Source organism: Ovis canadensis, chromosome 1 (assembly GCF_042477335.2).
Source record: "Ovis canadensis isolate MfBH-ARS-UI-01 breed Bighorn chromosome 1, ARS-UI_OviCan_v2, whole genome shotgun sequence".
Taxonomy (NCBI): Eukaryota; Metazoa; Chordata; class Mammalia; order Artiodactyla; family Bovidae; genus Ovis; species Ovis canadensis.
The window spans coordinates 251,552,210-251,570,001 of record NC_091245.1 but is presented as its reverse complement, the minus strand read 5'-3'; the positions used below and the strand labels follow the sequence as shown (position 1 = coordinate 251,570,001).

The following is a 17,792-nucleotide window of genomic DNA, read 5'->3' as shown; positions in this document are numbered from 1 at the left end:
ACTGTGTACACGTGCACACACACACAGCTGATTAACAAGCAATGTTGTGATAGTTTCTGGTGGACAGCAAAGGGACTCAGCCATACATATATACATACCCCTTCTCCTCCAAACGCCCCGCCCCTCGTGGCTGCCGCATAACACCGAGCAGAGCCCCCTGTGCTATACAGTAGGCCCTTGCTGGTTGTCCATTTTAAATATAGCAGTGTGTACATATCCATCCCAAACTCTCTAACTATCCATTTGCCCCTTTCCTCCCCTCTGGCAACCATGAGTTTGTTCTCTAAGACTGTGAACCTCTTTCTGTTTTCTTAGTAACTTCATTTGTATCATGCCTTTTTAGATTCGTGGAAGACAATTTTTCCACAGACTGGAGGTGGTTTCAGGATGATTCAAGCACACTTTATTTCTGTTATTATTACATCAGCTCCACCCCTAGATCATCAGGCATTAGATCCCAGAGGTTGGGGACCCCTGGGTTAAAGGATTGGAAGGCTCAGCTTTCAGCACCGACCGTATCTGATCAGACCCCACCATGTACCAACTCTAAGGCTGTGGGCAAGTGCTGTGACAAAGCCTCTATTCTTCATCAGTAACTTAGGGATGCTATGTTCCTGTGTACACACACAGGCACACACATGTAGACACAGCACCAGGTGTGGAAGAGCACCTAGCATGGGGCCTGAAGGAACATGGCTCCCTTGTACTGTATTGATTTCAGAGAGGTGCCTTCCCAGGGGCCAATGTGAAAGGTGGTGCCAGCCTCTCAGGGAGAGGTGGGTCTCCTCCTCCAGGACCAGCTATGGCACACAAGGGCTTACTGCAAATGAAAGTGCTGGACTTTTGTTCCAAAATTATGGAGAATTTTAAGGCAGAAACAGCAAAGCATGAAACCAACCTGGGGGCCCCGTGTGACTGTTCAGGACACATGCTGGTGAAGCTGGGCCTGGATGTCCACGTTGGAGAAGAGCTAGGCTGGGAGGAGAGATGGGGAATGTGAAGGATCCAAGTGTGGAGGACAGAGGGCTGGCTGTCAGTGGGCTGAGAGATGGTGCCCCAAGGAGAAAGCAGGCTGGAACTGGGAGCCAGGCTGATGCAGGTTCTACCCGATGAAGCTTAGCTTAATTGAGTACCTGCTGTGTGCACCTCACGTGTGTGTGTGTGTTAGTTGTTCAGTCGTGTCCAACTCTTTGCGACACTATGGACTATAGCCCACCAGGCTCCTCTGTCCATGGGATTCTCCAGGTAAGAAATCTGGAGTGGGTTGTCAATCCCTTCTCCAGTGTGCTTCACATGCCCTACCCTAATTCACACTGAGGAGGGGCTTATTCATCCAGTTTTACACATGGACAGTTAGACACCCAGAGAGGGAAAATTATTTTTAAGATCACGCAGGGAGTGACAGAGCGAGACTTTGAAAGTAGGTCTATGGGAGGGAAGGGCTCTTTGGCTCTGGGTCTGTGATGCTGGGCCAGGCCTCTGGAGCTGGAATGTAAATCTCTCAAGTCAACCGCAGAATAAGACACAGTACGGCGGGAAAGGTCCCGCGTGCTTAGTAAACCAGATGGTGGGTGTGTTGATGGGCCTCTTTCCTCCCCACCATGTATATTTCATTTCTTTCTTGTTCTCTCCAAGACTATTCAGGCCCTCACACAGCCTCTCCAGCCGGACTGTGGGCAGCTCCAGAAAGAGCTTAGTCTTAAGACGGGGCCTCCACTTGGGGGGTGACTCCATCTCCCATGGAAGGTGTGACTTTCTGAACACAGCCTGCAGCCCCTCCTGGGGACCCCTCCACTACTGTCTTTGCAGCAGTTTTCCTCCTTCACCATTGACACACAGCACATGCACACACACTTATGTGCACACACACACACAAGGTGCAAATACATATGTATACACACAGGTGCACACAGGTACACACAGGCACACAAAGTGTACACATGCACACAAGGTACACACATGCACACAAGGACACATACATTCACACACAGATGCACACACAGGCACACAAGTAGGCACAGGCACACACACATGCACACTCAGGTGCACAATGCACACAGGCACACACGTGCACACAGAGGTACACACATACACAACACACAGGTGCACATGTGCACACACAGTTACATGCACACAATGAAAACACAGGTACATACACAGGCACACACTCACACCTTCATGCACGCAGCTCTTGCCCAAGGACCAAGTGACAATTTGAGAACTGGATGTGCAGTATGCCCTGCTTGGGTAACACAGTGCCCCATTTATCATGTTGCCAGGCTGGAAGGAGGGCCCGTGGGAATGCAGGTTTTTCTAGAATGATGCAGGAGATTGGGGAAAACAGCATAACCTAAGTATTCCGAACTGCTCTTGTAAAAATGCCCATCAGCAGCCTGCAGTACTGAGAAAGCTGCCTCCGGTCCTCTTTACTCCACGCACAGAGAAGCCGTCTCCGCCAACATCTCATTTTGAATGAATATCCCATCTTTCTCCCTGTGCACCTGAATTATAAGTCAGCTTAACCCCACGCCACCGCAGGTTACAGTCATTTCCTCAACTCCTCCAGGTTAGGAGATGATAGAGTCAACTTGTTAAAGATCAGATGAGCCCAAGGGCATGCACGGGTGATTTGATTCTGTATGTTGCTGGGAGGAGAATAGGAGATGGAGAGAAGGAGAGGATTTTTCAAGGGAAGAAAATTGCATCTGGTTGTTAATATAGCTCACTCCTCTGGGCTGCCAGCCTCACCTGGCAGGAAGGCAGGTTAAATAAGACAGGAAAGCACTTTACCCTGAGATGCAAGCTTACCTAGTACTGGGAGCGACCCTTTGTCAAGCTCAGCTAGAAAGAATCTGCCTGCCATGTGGGAGACCTGGGTTCGATCCCTGGGTTGAGACGATCCCCTGGAGAAGGGAAAGGCTACCCACTCCAGTATTCTGGCCTGGAGAATTCCATGGACTGTATAGTCCTCACTTTCACTTCCTGGTGTGCATTTCTGAGAACCCCTAGTGAGCCTGATGGTGCGGGTCCATTCTTGCCTCCAGATCAGGAGTCTGCCTCTTGAATCTACAGAGGAGAAAAGGCAGAAGCAAATGAGTGAGACACATGCCCATCCGCATTATATCTGCTTCCCCGGGCCCCACACTCTCTCCAGACCATGAGGGAAAGGCAGACCAGGTCTCTTCTAAAGCGGAGCCTGGGTTGCGATTCCTAACTCAGGTGGGGCTCCTTAGGTTCTGAAGACAAGCTTCTCTGTGTTTTCCCTAGCTTGTCGACAAGCTGCTGGCAGGGTTTCCCAGCCAGAGGGCTACCGTGACACTTTAAGCCCCAGTGTTCATGCATTTTGTCATTCTACATATCTTCACTGACTTTGAATAGTAACAGGGAGACCAATTAGGATGTTATGGCCCTAGTCTAAGCAAGAGATAATGATTTCTGAACTGGGGGAGTGGCGGTAGGGATGAACCTAAGACAGATTTAGGAGGCAAAATCAGCAAGGGTCAACCATTGATTGAACTGGATGTGCAGTATGCCCTGCTTGGGTAGCACAGTGCCCCATTCATCATGTTGCCAGGCTGGAAGGAGGGCCCATGGGAAGGCAGGTTTTTCTAGAATGATGCAGGAGATTGGGGAAAACAGCACAGCCTAAGTATTCCAAACAGCTCTTGTAAAAATGCCCTTTACAAGCAGTGAAAAACGAGGAGTCTTAGAAGATTCTAAGGTGAGCATCTAACTGGGTGAGAGTGCCACCAACCAGAACTAGAAATTCCAGGCAAGGGTGGATTTAGGGGACAGTGATGACAAATACCTGTGGAACAGCCAGGTGTGGGTTCCCGGCTCTAGAATGACTCCCCACCCTCCTGAGCTCCCGAGGACCTGCCACCATCCCACTGGTCCATCGTTAGAGCCCATTTCTTCCAATTGTGCTGCGTCTTCCAGGCCAGAGTACCCCATTTGTCCCCATCCCCAGCTCATTCCCATCCCTATGCCTTTGTTCATGATTTTTTTTTCCTGCTAAAACCTCTCTCTCCTTTACCGTTCTGAACCCTTTCCTTAAGTCAATATTTGCCTGCCATCTCTGCTACCAGAAGCAGTGCTGGAGGGCTCCCAGGTGCTTTTGAGTTCTGGCATTGCTTCTGTGACACGGTCCTTGTGCAGTAGCCCAGGCAAGGCTGTCTCCCACTCTGAGAGAGGTCTGACCAGTGCCCACCTGCTTCCTCTTCCCGAAGCGTCATTCACAAGGAGCAGTGATGGCATCCCTGAATAAGGAGCCATCAGACAGCAGCTGGGCAGAGCCACTGTCAGGAAGTACCTGGCAGATGCGGCAGCACCAGAAGAAAGCCTCTTTGTGTCCAAGGGAGCACCAGACGTCAGCCATATTGCTGCCTGCGGTTTGCACGCTGAGACTTTAAAAAACATGATGCAAGGTCCTGCACCTGTGTCCCTTTCCACTTGCAGGAACAAATTTAGCCTAACACGGTCCCCCAGTGACCTTCCTGTATGTGAAGCCAGGCCTCGCGGGGAAGTTGGACAAGCTGCTTATCACTTCCTCTGGATTCAGAAATTCAAGATGAAGGACTCTGCCATCTCAGTCCCAGGTTTTCCCAAGGTGAAGTGTCATACAACTGCCTTGAGAATGAAATGTACGATGAGGCCCCAGTGAGGCTTCCTGACCAAATTCAGTTCAACATTAACCCGAGCCTAAGAAAAGGCCTGTTTCCATGGCCCTGAGCCACTGCATATTACATTAAGCAGCAAAGCAGTTTGTGACACACTCGTCTCTTGGAGCCCTGAGGCCAGGACTGCTCCTTCCTGAAACCACAGGCTCCTGGCATCTGTCCAGCACCTCCCCATATGACACCTGGGGTCAGCTGCTCTGTGTGTGGAGTCAAGAGCTCTGAGGACAGGTCCTGTTGAAGGAAAGGCTACAGTGTGAGAGCCTGCTGTTAAATTAAGAAATGGATCCATCAGACCAGCTCAGAGCATCAGGCAGTGAGCTGTTCTCAGAGTTCAAACACTTGTGAGCACAGGAGATTTTCATAGAGGATCTATTCATTCATTCATTCATTCATTTTTTTAAGGCAGGTTCAGCTTTCTTGCTTATTTAATTGATTTACTTATTTTGACTGCACTGTATCTTTCTTGCCGCATAGGCTTTCTCTAGTTGTGGCAAGTGGGGGCTACTGTTTAGCTGCGGTTCATGGGCTTGTCCTTTGTGGTGGCTTCTCGCTGAAGAGCACAGGCTGTAGAGCATGCGGGCTTCAGTGGTTGTAGCACACGGCCTTAGTTGACTCGCAGCAGTATGATGTTCCCAGACCTGGGATCAAATCCATGTCCCCTACATCGACAGGCAGATTCTTAACTACTGGACCACCAGGGAAGTCCTCATTTGCTTATTTTTTAATTCAGCAAATATTTGTTCAGTGTCCAAATGCTTTCATTTGTGAGATTATCTAGAAGTTAATAAGACCACTTAATAGTTCAAGGCGAAGACAGTCATGTGAAAAATTTAGTTCATGGCTTTCTACTACACTGGGCAGCTTAACAGAGCTTGTCCTCACTAAGAATCACAATTCAAGGTTTTACACCTTCAGGATAGCCCAACTATGGGAAACCATTGTCAATTCCTCCAAGATTCTACTAAAGAGCCAGAGCTTCCAAGGAGGACAGCACCAGTCCCCCAGTCATAACCGGTTCTTCCATTTTCAGAGCTGAATTGGGTCTTTGATTATAAGGGAAACTGATGCACACATGTTGGGAATCCAGTTAAATCACTATTCATACATGAGCGAGGGTTGCACACACTGAGCAATGGGTAATGACAATAGGCAATGGGCTTCTCTCTGGTTATGACTTCTTTAAAGTCAGTGAAGTAGCTACCATCTAGCATGCCCTTCTATTCTGGGGAAAAGGTTTTTGCCTTGCCCAGGCTGATCAGCAACTGGGTATCCGTGGCGCTGCCCAGTAGTCTGGCTGACCGCCTTCGTCCAAAGCTCAGTTTGCTTCACCTGGAGATTTCAAGGCCTTTGAAGAAGCCCTGTTGTCTAGGATTCCAGAGGTGGAAGGATAATCTGATGGTAGGATCAACAGTCTGTGAGCTTTGGAGAGGACATCAAGAAGTCCTCCACCTCCATCCTGAAGGTATGCAGATAGAAAGTAGTTATGGTAGCCACTGATGTCAGTCACTTATGCACATTATCAGTCAGGACGGGGCAAGTTAGGCTGCAATAACAAGTGATCCCAAAGTCTATAGGCTTAAAATAACAAAAGTTAATTTGCGTTCCTATCACATGTCCTTCTTGGGTTGACTGTGGCTCTGTTCCATGTTGGTTTCCCACCAGGATCCAGGCTAACAGAATAGTCTCTATCTAGAATATTGTTGATCTCATGGCAGATGGAAAAAATACATGTGGTGAACCTTGGACTGGCTCATAACGTTTCTGCCCTAAAGTGGCACATGTTATTTGCACTCACATTTTCTTGGTCAGAGCAAGTCGCACAGCCAACTGTGATCAGCGGGTCACTGAAGTATGTTAGGAACAGAAGAATGCATTCTACCATCATGCAGTTCAAGTATGGCCTTTGTCAAGAGGGCCTCTCTGGCTCCCCCTGAGGCTCTATACCAATGAACTATTCTACCCACCAAAAATAAAAGACTTTCCATTGGGTCTCTAGAGGTAGGGCCCATTGCTGCATGGTACATTGCTGCATTCCCACCACGGTGCCTGGCTTAATAATATAAGCATGGAGTTGATATTGCTAATCATGGAAGATGCTACAGAATGAGGCCTGTGTCCTTGATGACAATGGTTCCTCTCCCGTGAGGTCCTCCCCTTCTCCCCATCCCTTTCTGCATCCCATTGTGGACCATAAGGAGGCATGACTGAGGCTCCATGTCTGTCACCATGGCCGCAGGCCCACTGTGAACTGCTGAGAGCACTCTGCCTTCACCAAGGCCATCCAGAACAGCAGCCAAACCCTACAGTTAGGAGGTCCAGGGACTTCCCTGGTGGTCCAGTGGCTAAGACTCCCTGTTCCCAATGCAGGGGCTCTGGCTTCGATTCCTGGTCAGGGAACTAGATCCCACATGCCACAACTGAAGACCCCATGTGCCAGAGCTAAGACCCAGGGCAGCCAAATAAATAAGTAAACATTAAAAAAGAAAAGACCCAGATGGTGACCCCTGCCCCCAGGCTCCATGTGGGCTCTCACTCCACTGTGTGTCCTGAAATCTGCCTAATTCACCCCTGTCTTTATCTACTTGCTGGCTCAGCTAGGCTTCTCCATCTTGATAGGTCTCAGAGACCCCAAAGCAGACTTCATTTCTGGTTATAAGCCCCTTACACTCAGGCCACAGTTTCTGTGCACCAGACCAGTATGAACCCTCAGCAGCCCAGTGGGTCCCAGGGACCTTTACATCTAAAATACACCCTGACATGCAGACAATGCCACACTATCTTTGCAAGTTATGCATCCTGTTTACCCACTGCTTTCCATGGGATACCTTGGGGAGAGGAGAGAGAACTTTTGGAGAAAGGAAATCTCTCTCATTTTATTTAAGTGCACCAGAAAATGAAATTGTTGCTCAGTCACCAAGTCATGTCTGACTCTGAAGTCCCATGGACTTCACTAGACTCTGCCCATGGAGTCTCCAGGCAAGGATACTGGAATGGGTTACCATGTCCTCCTCCAGTGGATTTTCCTGACCCAGGGATCGAACCCGAGCCTCTTGCATTGGCAGGTGGATTCCTTACCACTGAGCTATCTGGGAAGCCCCTAGGAAATGAAATATAATCAGTTAGGTCTGTGGAAGTCTGCACCATCTAGTGAAACACAGTGGCATGCTTTCCTGGAGACAACATCTGTGGGCTGGGCAGAGTGACATGCTATTTCCCTCATCAAGGATGACATCAATGGCCTTGCCAGGGCACATGCCTCTCTGTGGGCAGCCACCTGTGCAGGGAGATGGGGTCCTTGGCTCTGGGCTGAGCTTGGCAGGACACTGTGCTGTATGGTAGAAAGAATATCACCAGGTGTCTGACAGCTGGGCCTGCCTCTAACTAGCTATGTGGCTGTGTGATCCTGGTCAAGTCATTTCCCCATGGGCCTCAGTTTCCATGTTTGTAAATGTACAGGAGTTTGGGAGTGGATAATTGGGGGAAATGGAATTAACAGATGTATACTGCCGTATATGAAATAGATAACAGCGGGGTTTTACAGTATAGCAAAGGGAGCTATATTCACTATCTTGTAAGAAACTAAAATGGAGAAGAATCAAAAAAAAGTATATAGATACGTACATATATATGTGTAACCAAATCACTTTGCTATACACCTGACACTAACACAATATTATAAATCACTATAGTTCCATTTTGTTTTTAATGTGCAGGAGATGATAAGATCTTCCTCCAGGTTGATTGAGGTGGTACAGTGGGGAGTGTGGGCTTTGGGGCTGGCAAGTTCTGATGACAGGTCCACTCACTCGCTGGCTGTGATCCTGGGCTTGCTGAGCCTTGGATTTCTTACTTGGAATCATAATAATATCCACCACTTAGATGAATGACTAAGAAAAAGCATTGGCATACTCAAGTCTAGACCCACTCAGTGTCCAATAAAATGTTCCAAAGGAAATAAGAATAAATGTCTGTTGAAAGTATAATTCAAAAGATATATGCACCCCTATATTCGTAGAAGCATTATAGCCATTTGCAGGAACATGTATGGACCTAGAGATTGTCACACTAAGTGAAGTAAGTCAGACAGAGAAGGACACATACCAGATGATATCACTTATATGTGGAATCTAACACAAAGAAACTTATCTACAAAACAGAAACAGACTCACAGACATAGAGAACAGACTTGCGCTTGCCAAGGAGTAGAGGGTGTGGAGAAGGGATAGAGTGGGGGTTTGGGTTTAGCAGAAATAAACTGCTACATATAGGATGGATGCAAGATCCTACTGTGTAGCACAGGGAACTATATTCAATATCTTGTGATAAACCATAATGGAAAAGAATACAAAAAATAATGTACACATATGGATAACTGAATCATTTTGCTGTACAGCAGAAACTAACATAACGTTGTAAGTCAATGTCAAAAAAATAATAAAGGTCTGTAACTATGAAAAGTAAAGTTCCCTAAATACATAAATTGACATGTAACCAATTGTTCCTCCTAACCTTCTCTTTCTGTTTACTCTCCATCATCCTCCACCTCATCCTTGCTCTAAACCTCCCTCCCTCTATCCAACCTTGCTTTGGGGAAAATTAGCACTCAGCTCCTTCACTAGCCTAAATGACTAGTGAATTCTGCAGGAACATTGGCTCCTTAACAACAGCAAGGTCCTCAATCAAAAGGGAAGCTCAAGAGGTGGAGTTTTGAGCTATGTCAATGTCATCCTGGCTCCCTGGTGTGCAAGTCTCTGGCTCTGTGTGATGGTGAAGCTGACCTTGATAATGGCCAAACACACATCCCTGTATTGGGCCCTGCCAGATTGTATTGGGGGCACTGGCTTCAGCTAGAAGTCAGGAGCCCTGCATGGTCAGCCTGCATCTCCCTGGCCACCTGAAGTTTCAGGAACAACACACATTCTTTGTGAGCCCTAGTCACCAGCTGTTATCCTGGACAAATCCAACTCACTTATGGGACAGAGAAGCTGTTACCAGGTTGCATTACTCTGGGAGATTCTAGGAAAATGAACTTATTCTAAAGACCACGTATGTCCCACTCCCCAGCTAAGTCACTTCAGTCATGTCCGACTCTGTGCAACCCCACACAGAGCAGCCCACCAGGCTCCCACATCCCTGGGATTCTCCAGGCAAGAACACTGGAGTGGGTTGCCATTTCCTTCTCCAATGCATAAAATGAAAAGTGAAAGGGAAGTCGCTCAGTCGTGTCCGACTCTTAGCAACCCCATGGACTACAGCCCACCTGGCTCCGCCGTCCATGGGATTTTCCAGGCAAGAGTACTGGAGTGGGTTGCCATTGCCTTCTCCAGTCCCACTCCCCAACTACCCCCAAATCTTTACCTACCACTACATTGGTAGTTTTTTTCCTTTCAAATACCTAGGGAGATTCATAGCCCTGAAGGCTTTGCTAGTCATTAAAATGTTAGTGTGAACTAGCTTATCAGATAAGTAAAATGGACATCAAATAAGGCTCTAGGAGTATGGATGAAGACAAGTAAAATTTCTTTTTTAATATTTATTTACTTGGCTGGATAACTAGTAACTAGTAACTTAGCTTTACTAACTATTTACTTAGTTGTGTCATGCGAGTTTAGCTGTGGCATGTGGGATCTAGTCCCCTGACCAGAGACTGAACCCTGGTCCCCTTGCATTGTGATCACTGAGTCTTAGCCTCTGGTCCACCTGGGAAATCCCAACAAGTAAATATTGATGAGAGATGCAGGGTGTGGACTAGAGGCTGGGTGAATAAGCTCAGTGGGTTTTGGGCAGGGGCCAGAAGCATCTCACAGAGGTACTTTGCAGAAGGAAAGGCAGTTATGAACATTAATGGGGCACCTACTATGTGTCAGGCATGCTACCAGGCAAAAGCCCTAAGAAACATGCTTGTTAATAATGCAGTCAACGCTGCCCATAGTTCCGCTTAATAAGCATAGCTACAGGGTGATTGTGAATTAAGAGACCGGAATCTCCACCCCCTACATCTCAGACACTGCAGTTCCCCAGAGGCCTTTCCCAAGGTGAGCTTCTCACCAGCTAAGCAGAGCAGCTGGCTCTAAGGAAACAAATGTTTCATGCAGCCAACCTTCAATTGCAAACCAATAGGTATCTGTTCCAAGGCTACAGGGAAAACTGGCTGGGTGAAACATTTTCAAAGTACATTAGTTTCTAATATTGCACCTTTCTGAGGAATTTTCAAGGGTCATTTCAACTCTAGGGGATGTTTGTGGTGGCCGAGGGTGAAACACAGTCCCCAGGTGAGAGGAGTCTCTGATAAACAGAATTCAGAAGCCCAGCGATCCCTGACAAATGGCAGTTTATATACACATAACCGCTGTCCATTAAACCCATTTATGACTGCCTGGTCAGTACTGTGTCAAGAGGGAGCCCCACACACCTGGTCCCTTGCACCAGGCATACCATGGACTCCCTGGTTCTTTTTCCCTGGTATTAGGAAGCCCTCTACCTTCCTCATCCCCTGAGTAGCTGAGCTTTGCTCCTCTGCAGAGCATAAGGATGCCAAGAACACTGCTGGCAGCACCTGAGCTTCAGTGAAAAGGCCACGGCAGACCAGTTACCCTCCTGGCTGTGCCATCCTACCTCTGGGCCAGCTCCTCTGGCTCACTCAGACCCCCCTTCCACAAAGCTGTTGGTGTAATTATTCCAAAACACAAATCTGCCTATGGCACTCCCACTGCCTCAGGTTATCCTTAGCCTAGAATTGTAGTGGTAGCAAAAATCATAGCAACTCTAATAATAACGGCAGAGTTATAGCTAATGCAGACTGAGCTCCATTCATGGAGCGCCAAGCACACTGTCCAAGCCAGGATGCAGTCTCTCATCCAGTCCCCACAACACCTGGGAGGGCAAGTGGCAGAGAAGGGGGTGGAGCATCAGAAAGGTGAAGTCTCTGCTCACAGTCACGACTAGAAATCAGACCACCACCAGGTGTCAGATTTAAGTCCTGCCAACTTCGGAACCCGTGTTCTCAACCACTGTACCATGTAGCCTAAACAAATGATTGGAAAAAAGTGTGATGAGTGCAGAGTGATTCACACTCCTCTTGGAATCAGGCTGTGTGTCCTCTATCACAACCCTGGTCTCACTGCATCCCAGATATCCATCGATTTGTGGGGACTGAGCTCTTCCAGGTCAGGACCTAGAACTTTCCCCATCACAGCCCTGGTCTCACTGCACCCCAGGTGTCCATCAATTTGTGGGGACTGAGCTCCTCCAGGTCAGGGACTGTGCTGATTCACTTTTACTTTGCCAGCACCCAGGAGGGGTCTTGGCACCTGCTAGGTGCTCCATACATGGCTGACAGGTTAATGAACGGATAAGTGCGTGAATGAATCCATTGATGGGAATCAAGCCCTGGCCTTCTCCAGGAACCTTGCCTGCTTATAGAAGCCCCCAGGGTAATCTCATTTCTCTAAATTCCTTCAGCACTTTTTTTCTTGTATAATGGTTAATTGCACTGTTTTCCCACATGCAATACTTTTGTCTGTAAGTTACTGATGCCTCCCCAAGCCACCATAGGCAACTTGGGCAAGGATGACACTTAACCCTTCTTTCCCCAAGTCACCCAGCTCAGGGCAGAGCTCTTAGCTCTGGGTGAGTACGCAGATTAGTTCATTGTGTCCCTGAGAGCAGAAAACAGAGCATGAGGACACCCGGCCTGGGAGGAATGACCCTGTGCTCTTTCTGTCCCCACCCCCTGCAGGAGCCTCCTCTGGCATCATTGACCTCTTGCCATCCCCCAGTGCTGCCACCAACTGGACCACAGGACTGCTGGTGGATAGCAGTGAAATGATCTTCAAGTTCGATGGCAGGCAGGGTGCCAAGATCCCTGATGGAGTTGTGCCCAAGAACCTGACCGACCAGTTCACCATCACCATGTGGATGAAGCACGGCCCCAGCCCTGGCGTGAGAGCCGAGAAGGAAACCATCCTCTGCAACTCAGATAAGACCGGTGAGCCTCGCGTCCAGCTCTCCTAGCAGCTGCCCGTTATGTCCCAGCTGGTCAGGCACGGCCACGGCCGGCGAGAGTGGGAGAAAAAGAGGAGTATGAGAGGAGAACTGGGAAAATATTCTGGTCTTTGGTTTTCTGCCTGCTGACTTCTGGGCTTGGGGTAGGGCAAGACCACAAGTGGGAGGTAGCGTACAGACACAAAAGAATCGAAAATTTGGCATTGGTGGTTTTCAGACTGGGTTATTCAGAACCTCAGCCTCCCCAGAAGTAACATAGGGCTGCTATACCAGGGGTTGGGGGGTGAGGAAGGAGATTTCATCTTTACCTCAAGCAAAGCCACTCCACCTTCACTGTATTTTATATATATATATATATATATATATATATATATATTTATATAAATATATATATTTATATATATATGCCTATATATATATATATAGGCATATTTATATATATAGGCATATATACATATATATATATATATATAGGCATATTTCCATTAAGATCATTTTCAATGAAAGGGTCCTGCTAACTTCCAACAGTAGTTTGAAAATCACTGCTGTGCATAATAATGAGGGCTAAGTCTTGTTAGCTATTTTTCAGCATGCTAAGTGTGTATAAGGGGGTTCACAGCTTGGTGGTTAAAAATGCTCCACCACTTACTCGCTGTGTAATCTTGAGCAAGTTGTTTAACTTCTCTGTGCCTCAATTTCCCAGTCTATAAAACATGCATTGTATTAATAGTATTATCTACCTCATAAAGTTTTTATCAGAATTAAGTGATTTGATATACATATAGAGCTTTAGAACAGTAGCTGGCACACAGGAAGTGCAATCTGTATTTATTAGCTCTTCCTGTTCCAAACAGTGTCTCACATCTCTACAATTGATTTTATGAAAGCAATATTGTGTTTTCTATTTTAAGGATAAGGAAATATCCCTGAGAGGTTAAGTAGCTTGTCCCAAATTATACAGCCAGTAGGTATCAGACCTAGAAGGTAAGCTTAGCTCCAGCTAACTCCAACCCCATGTTCTGCTCATCACACCCCACATGTAAAGACATACACACACAAATACTCTGATAGCTTATGAAAATTTGATGCCCACAGTTTTCCCTTTCAAATGCTACTCTTGTTAAAATGCTTCAAATAAACAACAGCAGCCCATGGTATAGTGAGAAGATGGGGGAGAGGGAAGCCTGCACGCTCAGCTCCGCCGCTGGGCAGCCGCGGTTCACATGGAAGCTTTCCCACTATTTAACACATGGCCTTCGAGGGCTTGCTACTCAGCTTCAGCCCAGTTTCCCCATATGTAAAATGGGGGAGACAACATGAGATAATGTATGAAATCACTAGCAGATCCAGACACAAAATCAGTGCCAATTTGCTCAATGTGGTTGTCATTGTCGTATCTCTGCTTTTATTCCACATTGTATTATTATCAGGACCCCACATTTCCTATTTCACCTAATCTTTGCAATACATGTTAAAGTGTTTTCTGGATGCAGAAACTGAGACAAAGGAAGTTGCCCAGTTTTCTAGGCGTATGGTGTCAGAGCCAGGGCCAAGGATTGGTTTTTCTGGGATCTTCCTCTAGGAAGAGCCCCGCAAACCTGCTTAAGGTGCCACTGGGGATTGGGAGTGGGTTCAGAGCTCAGCCCAGGAGCCCAGGAACCCCTCTGTGGCCCCATCTTCACAATGCCTGGCAGGGTGCTTTCATCATGAACCCAGGAGCCCAAATGCAAAGCATCCCCAGCTGGGGTTAGCGGCCACACACATGGAGTCCTTTCTAAAATGTATCAAATGCCCTTGGGAGGAAGCTCAGACAGATAGAGACCTTTGGGCATCCAGAGAAGGAAACTGGAATTTGAAAGGCTGAGCAACTAACTTAAGATAACACAACTGATTGCCAAAGAAACAGGCTTGGCCCTAGTTCCTCTGGCTCAGGTTTCAGTTCAGTTCAGTTCCTCAATCATATCTGACTCTTTGCGACCCCATGGACTGCAACATGCCAGGCCTCCCTGTCCATCAGCAACTGCCAGAGTTTACTCAAACTCACGTCCATTGAGTTGGTGATGCCATCCAACCATCTCATTCTCTGTCATCCCCTTCTCCTCCCGCCTTCAATCTTTCCCATCATCAGGATCTTTTCCAATGAGTCAGTTCTTTGCATCAGGTGGCCAAAGTATTGGAGTTTCAGCTTCAGCGTCAGTCCTTCCAATGAATATTCAGGGCTGATTTCACGTTTCAGGACCATGCTATTGGAACAGCGGCTCTCAACCCTGCTGTGCACTGGAATAACCTGGTGACCTGTAAAAATACCTAGATGCCAGGGCCCTGCCCAGGCCCAGTGAGTCAGCGTCTGGGGGATTCTTTCATGCAGCCATGGCTGAAAACTCTGTTAGATGATGATGCCTCACTTTCATCAGAGTAGCGCCCCCAGTAGGCATTTCAGCCCCTTCAGCCAGCAAGTTATGACATTGCTCAGCTTTGGCCTCAGCATGAAATAACACTGGGCCAATCAGCTCAACACTGGCACAGAAAAGATGGGGAAGATTTTCTCATTTCTTTGACTTGAGTATAAACATATATATATATATATATATATATATATATATATATATATCTTCTGCTCTAAATTAAAAAGTTTGTCAGGATCAACTAAAGGTTGATTAGGGCTTTTATGTATCAGGAAAAGAATTGTCAAGTTATAAAAGCAACACATGTTTATAGCAGGTAACCTAAAATCACATAAAAGTAGGGAAAATATACAAGTCACCTAAAATTCTAATGATTGGAGGTATTTTCTGATAACAGTTGTCATATTTCACTATGAAATGAAACCTTATTTTTATTTATATGTATATATAGAGTATTCTTACAATTTTCAATCTATTTTTATAATACTTGTGATACTGTTATGTTTCTCTTAAATAATATTACATGTATCCAGGTCATTTCTCTATGTGATAAAATACTCTTTAAAAATATGAATTACATGACAGTCCTGAGGCTTTATTATACTTCATTTAACTGGCTCCCTTTTGTTAGACATTTAGATTGTTTCCTTTTAAATTCAGCTGAAACAGTGTTGTAATAGGCATTATTGCAATATATAATAAGCATTCTTGTATATACCTGTATGCATAGTTCTGGTTATTTCCTGACCAGAAGCTGAATTATTGAGTTAAAGAATATATTGGGTTGACCAAAAAGTTCATTAGGATTTTAAAACCAAACAAACTTTTTGGTCAACCCAATAAATGTTAGAAGGCTGTTGATATAAATTACAAAATCACCCTTCATGAAAATTGCACTAGCTTCTGTCTTACCCACTAAATAAAACTCACCAATGCTAGCCTATGATGAAATAGTTCATTAATAGTTGGACAATAGAACTGATTAGTCATCAAGGGTTAATTGCAGTTTTATTAAAAAAAAGAAAACCACAACCACCAAGCAGCCTCACGATGACTAACACCTTTTCATTCGTTTTCCCTCCTGTCACTGTCCAGCAGCCTGAGATGGAGCTGCGAGGTGAGGCTCAGCTTTGCCCAGATATTCAGGGACTCCAGATCCTTCCATCATTTGTCACTGCCATTTTCAACCATGGAACAGAAAGTTAGAATAGAGGGTTTAACACAGAAGGGTTTTATTAGCTAGACCAGCAAGCCACATACTCTCAGTTTTCTGGTGAGAATTTGATCTCAGTGTTCCATCTGACCTCGGGAGAAGCAGCAAGATGACTGAGGCTATGTTTCTAAGAGCAAGGATACAAGGTTAGGTGAATACACAGCAACGGCTCTACCACATGGGATTGTGAGGGGCACTTGTGCTTCCTCCAGCCCCACCTTTGTTGGCCCTATCTCTCCATTTGCGGTGTGAGCAATGTCCTTTCCTGGCCTGTCTTAGAAACTCCTCTCCCCCTTCACACCCGCTCCTCCTGTGGGACCCTTTCTTTCTGGCATCAGCCCTTTCGCGGCCTCTGAGTTTCATTTGAATACGATGTGCCACTTGCAGTGCCAGCTGCTTTCATGCAGGGCTTTCCAAGACAGAGGGGCCAACCAGTCCAGAAATCACCAAGGGATGGGGGCAGAGGTGCCAGTCTGGTAGAGAGTCCTAGGATGGTCCCTCAGCCTGCTGGACAAGGAAGGGATGCTCTCACATGTCCAGAGATGCCCAGAAAACCTCTCAGAGGGACCAAGGTTGTCTAAAGTAGAGAGGAGGTGGGAATCTCAATCCCACCTCCCTGTTGGCTGAGCTGCAAACACTCTTACATCTGTTCCAGGCTGCTGTCGGAGCAGAGCCCAGGGGAGCTCTGGGCAAGTGTGACTCGTGTCCTAGGAGTTGAGCGTACAGGAAAGGTGGGCCTGGCTCTGACTCTTGCCTAGATGGTCTGAAGGCAAGAGGCTAATGGGGGCCGCCTCTTAGTGGGGAGCAGTGAGGACAGAGGGGCAGCAGGGGGAAGGGCTGCCCTACTACAAGTTAGCAGAACATCAGTGTTTTTATTCTTATTCTTGGGAACTAAATGGACATCCAGAATTGGTTGAGACTGGAGCCAAGAGGGCTGAGTGCCAGGAAGTGGGAATCCAGTAGGAGAAGCAGATTGGCAAGGGGGCAGGGATAAGCAACCAAGGGCAGGAGCCAAGACCACGAGAGCTGTCGTGAAAATCATGAAAGGAATCATGAAAAGCAGGGCTTAGAGAAGTAAAGGAGAGGTGGTGGTGGTGGTGGTGGTTTAGTTGCTAAGTCCTGTCTGACTCTTGCGACCCCATGCACTGTAGCCTGCCAGGCTCCTCTGCCCATGGGATTCTCCAGGCAGGAATACTGGAGTGAGTTGCCATTTCCTTCTCCAAATGAAGAGGTAAGAGCCCACAGAGATGGGACTGGAAGCGGTGTGAATGTCCCTTCTGTCCAGATTGGGACAGTGCCACGTATCAGGTCAATGCCTACGTGAAGACTGTAACAGGCCCTTTCTTATTGAGGGTGTGGGGATTGAAGGGGTGGTGTGGGGAGAAGGGCTGAAAACATTTTTTAACCAGGGCCCAGTTTCATGGCTACAGGTGATCCCTGCAAAGCCTCTCCAAAAACCAGCCAATGCACCCAGGAAGGAACCCATATGTA

At 46.9% G+C, this 17,792-nt stretch overlaps 1 protein-coding gene across 2 annotated transcripts in view; it reads left to right on the top strand.

Annotated features, from left to right (window-relative positions):
• Positions 1-17,792, top strand: part of CLSTN2 (calsyntenin 2) — a 734,313-nt gene that overhangs the window by 617,188 nt on the left and 99,333 nt on the right. For both annotated transcript variants that reach the window (XM_069564128.1, XM_069564118.1), the window contains exon 7: positions 12,418-12,666. In XM_069564128.1, the coding sequence (XP_069420229.1) occupies positions 12,418-12,666 (249 nt within the window). The remainder of the gene's footprint in view (positions 1-12,417; positions 12,667-17,792) is intronic.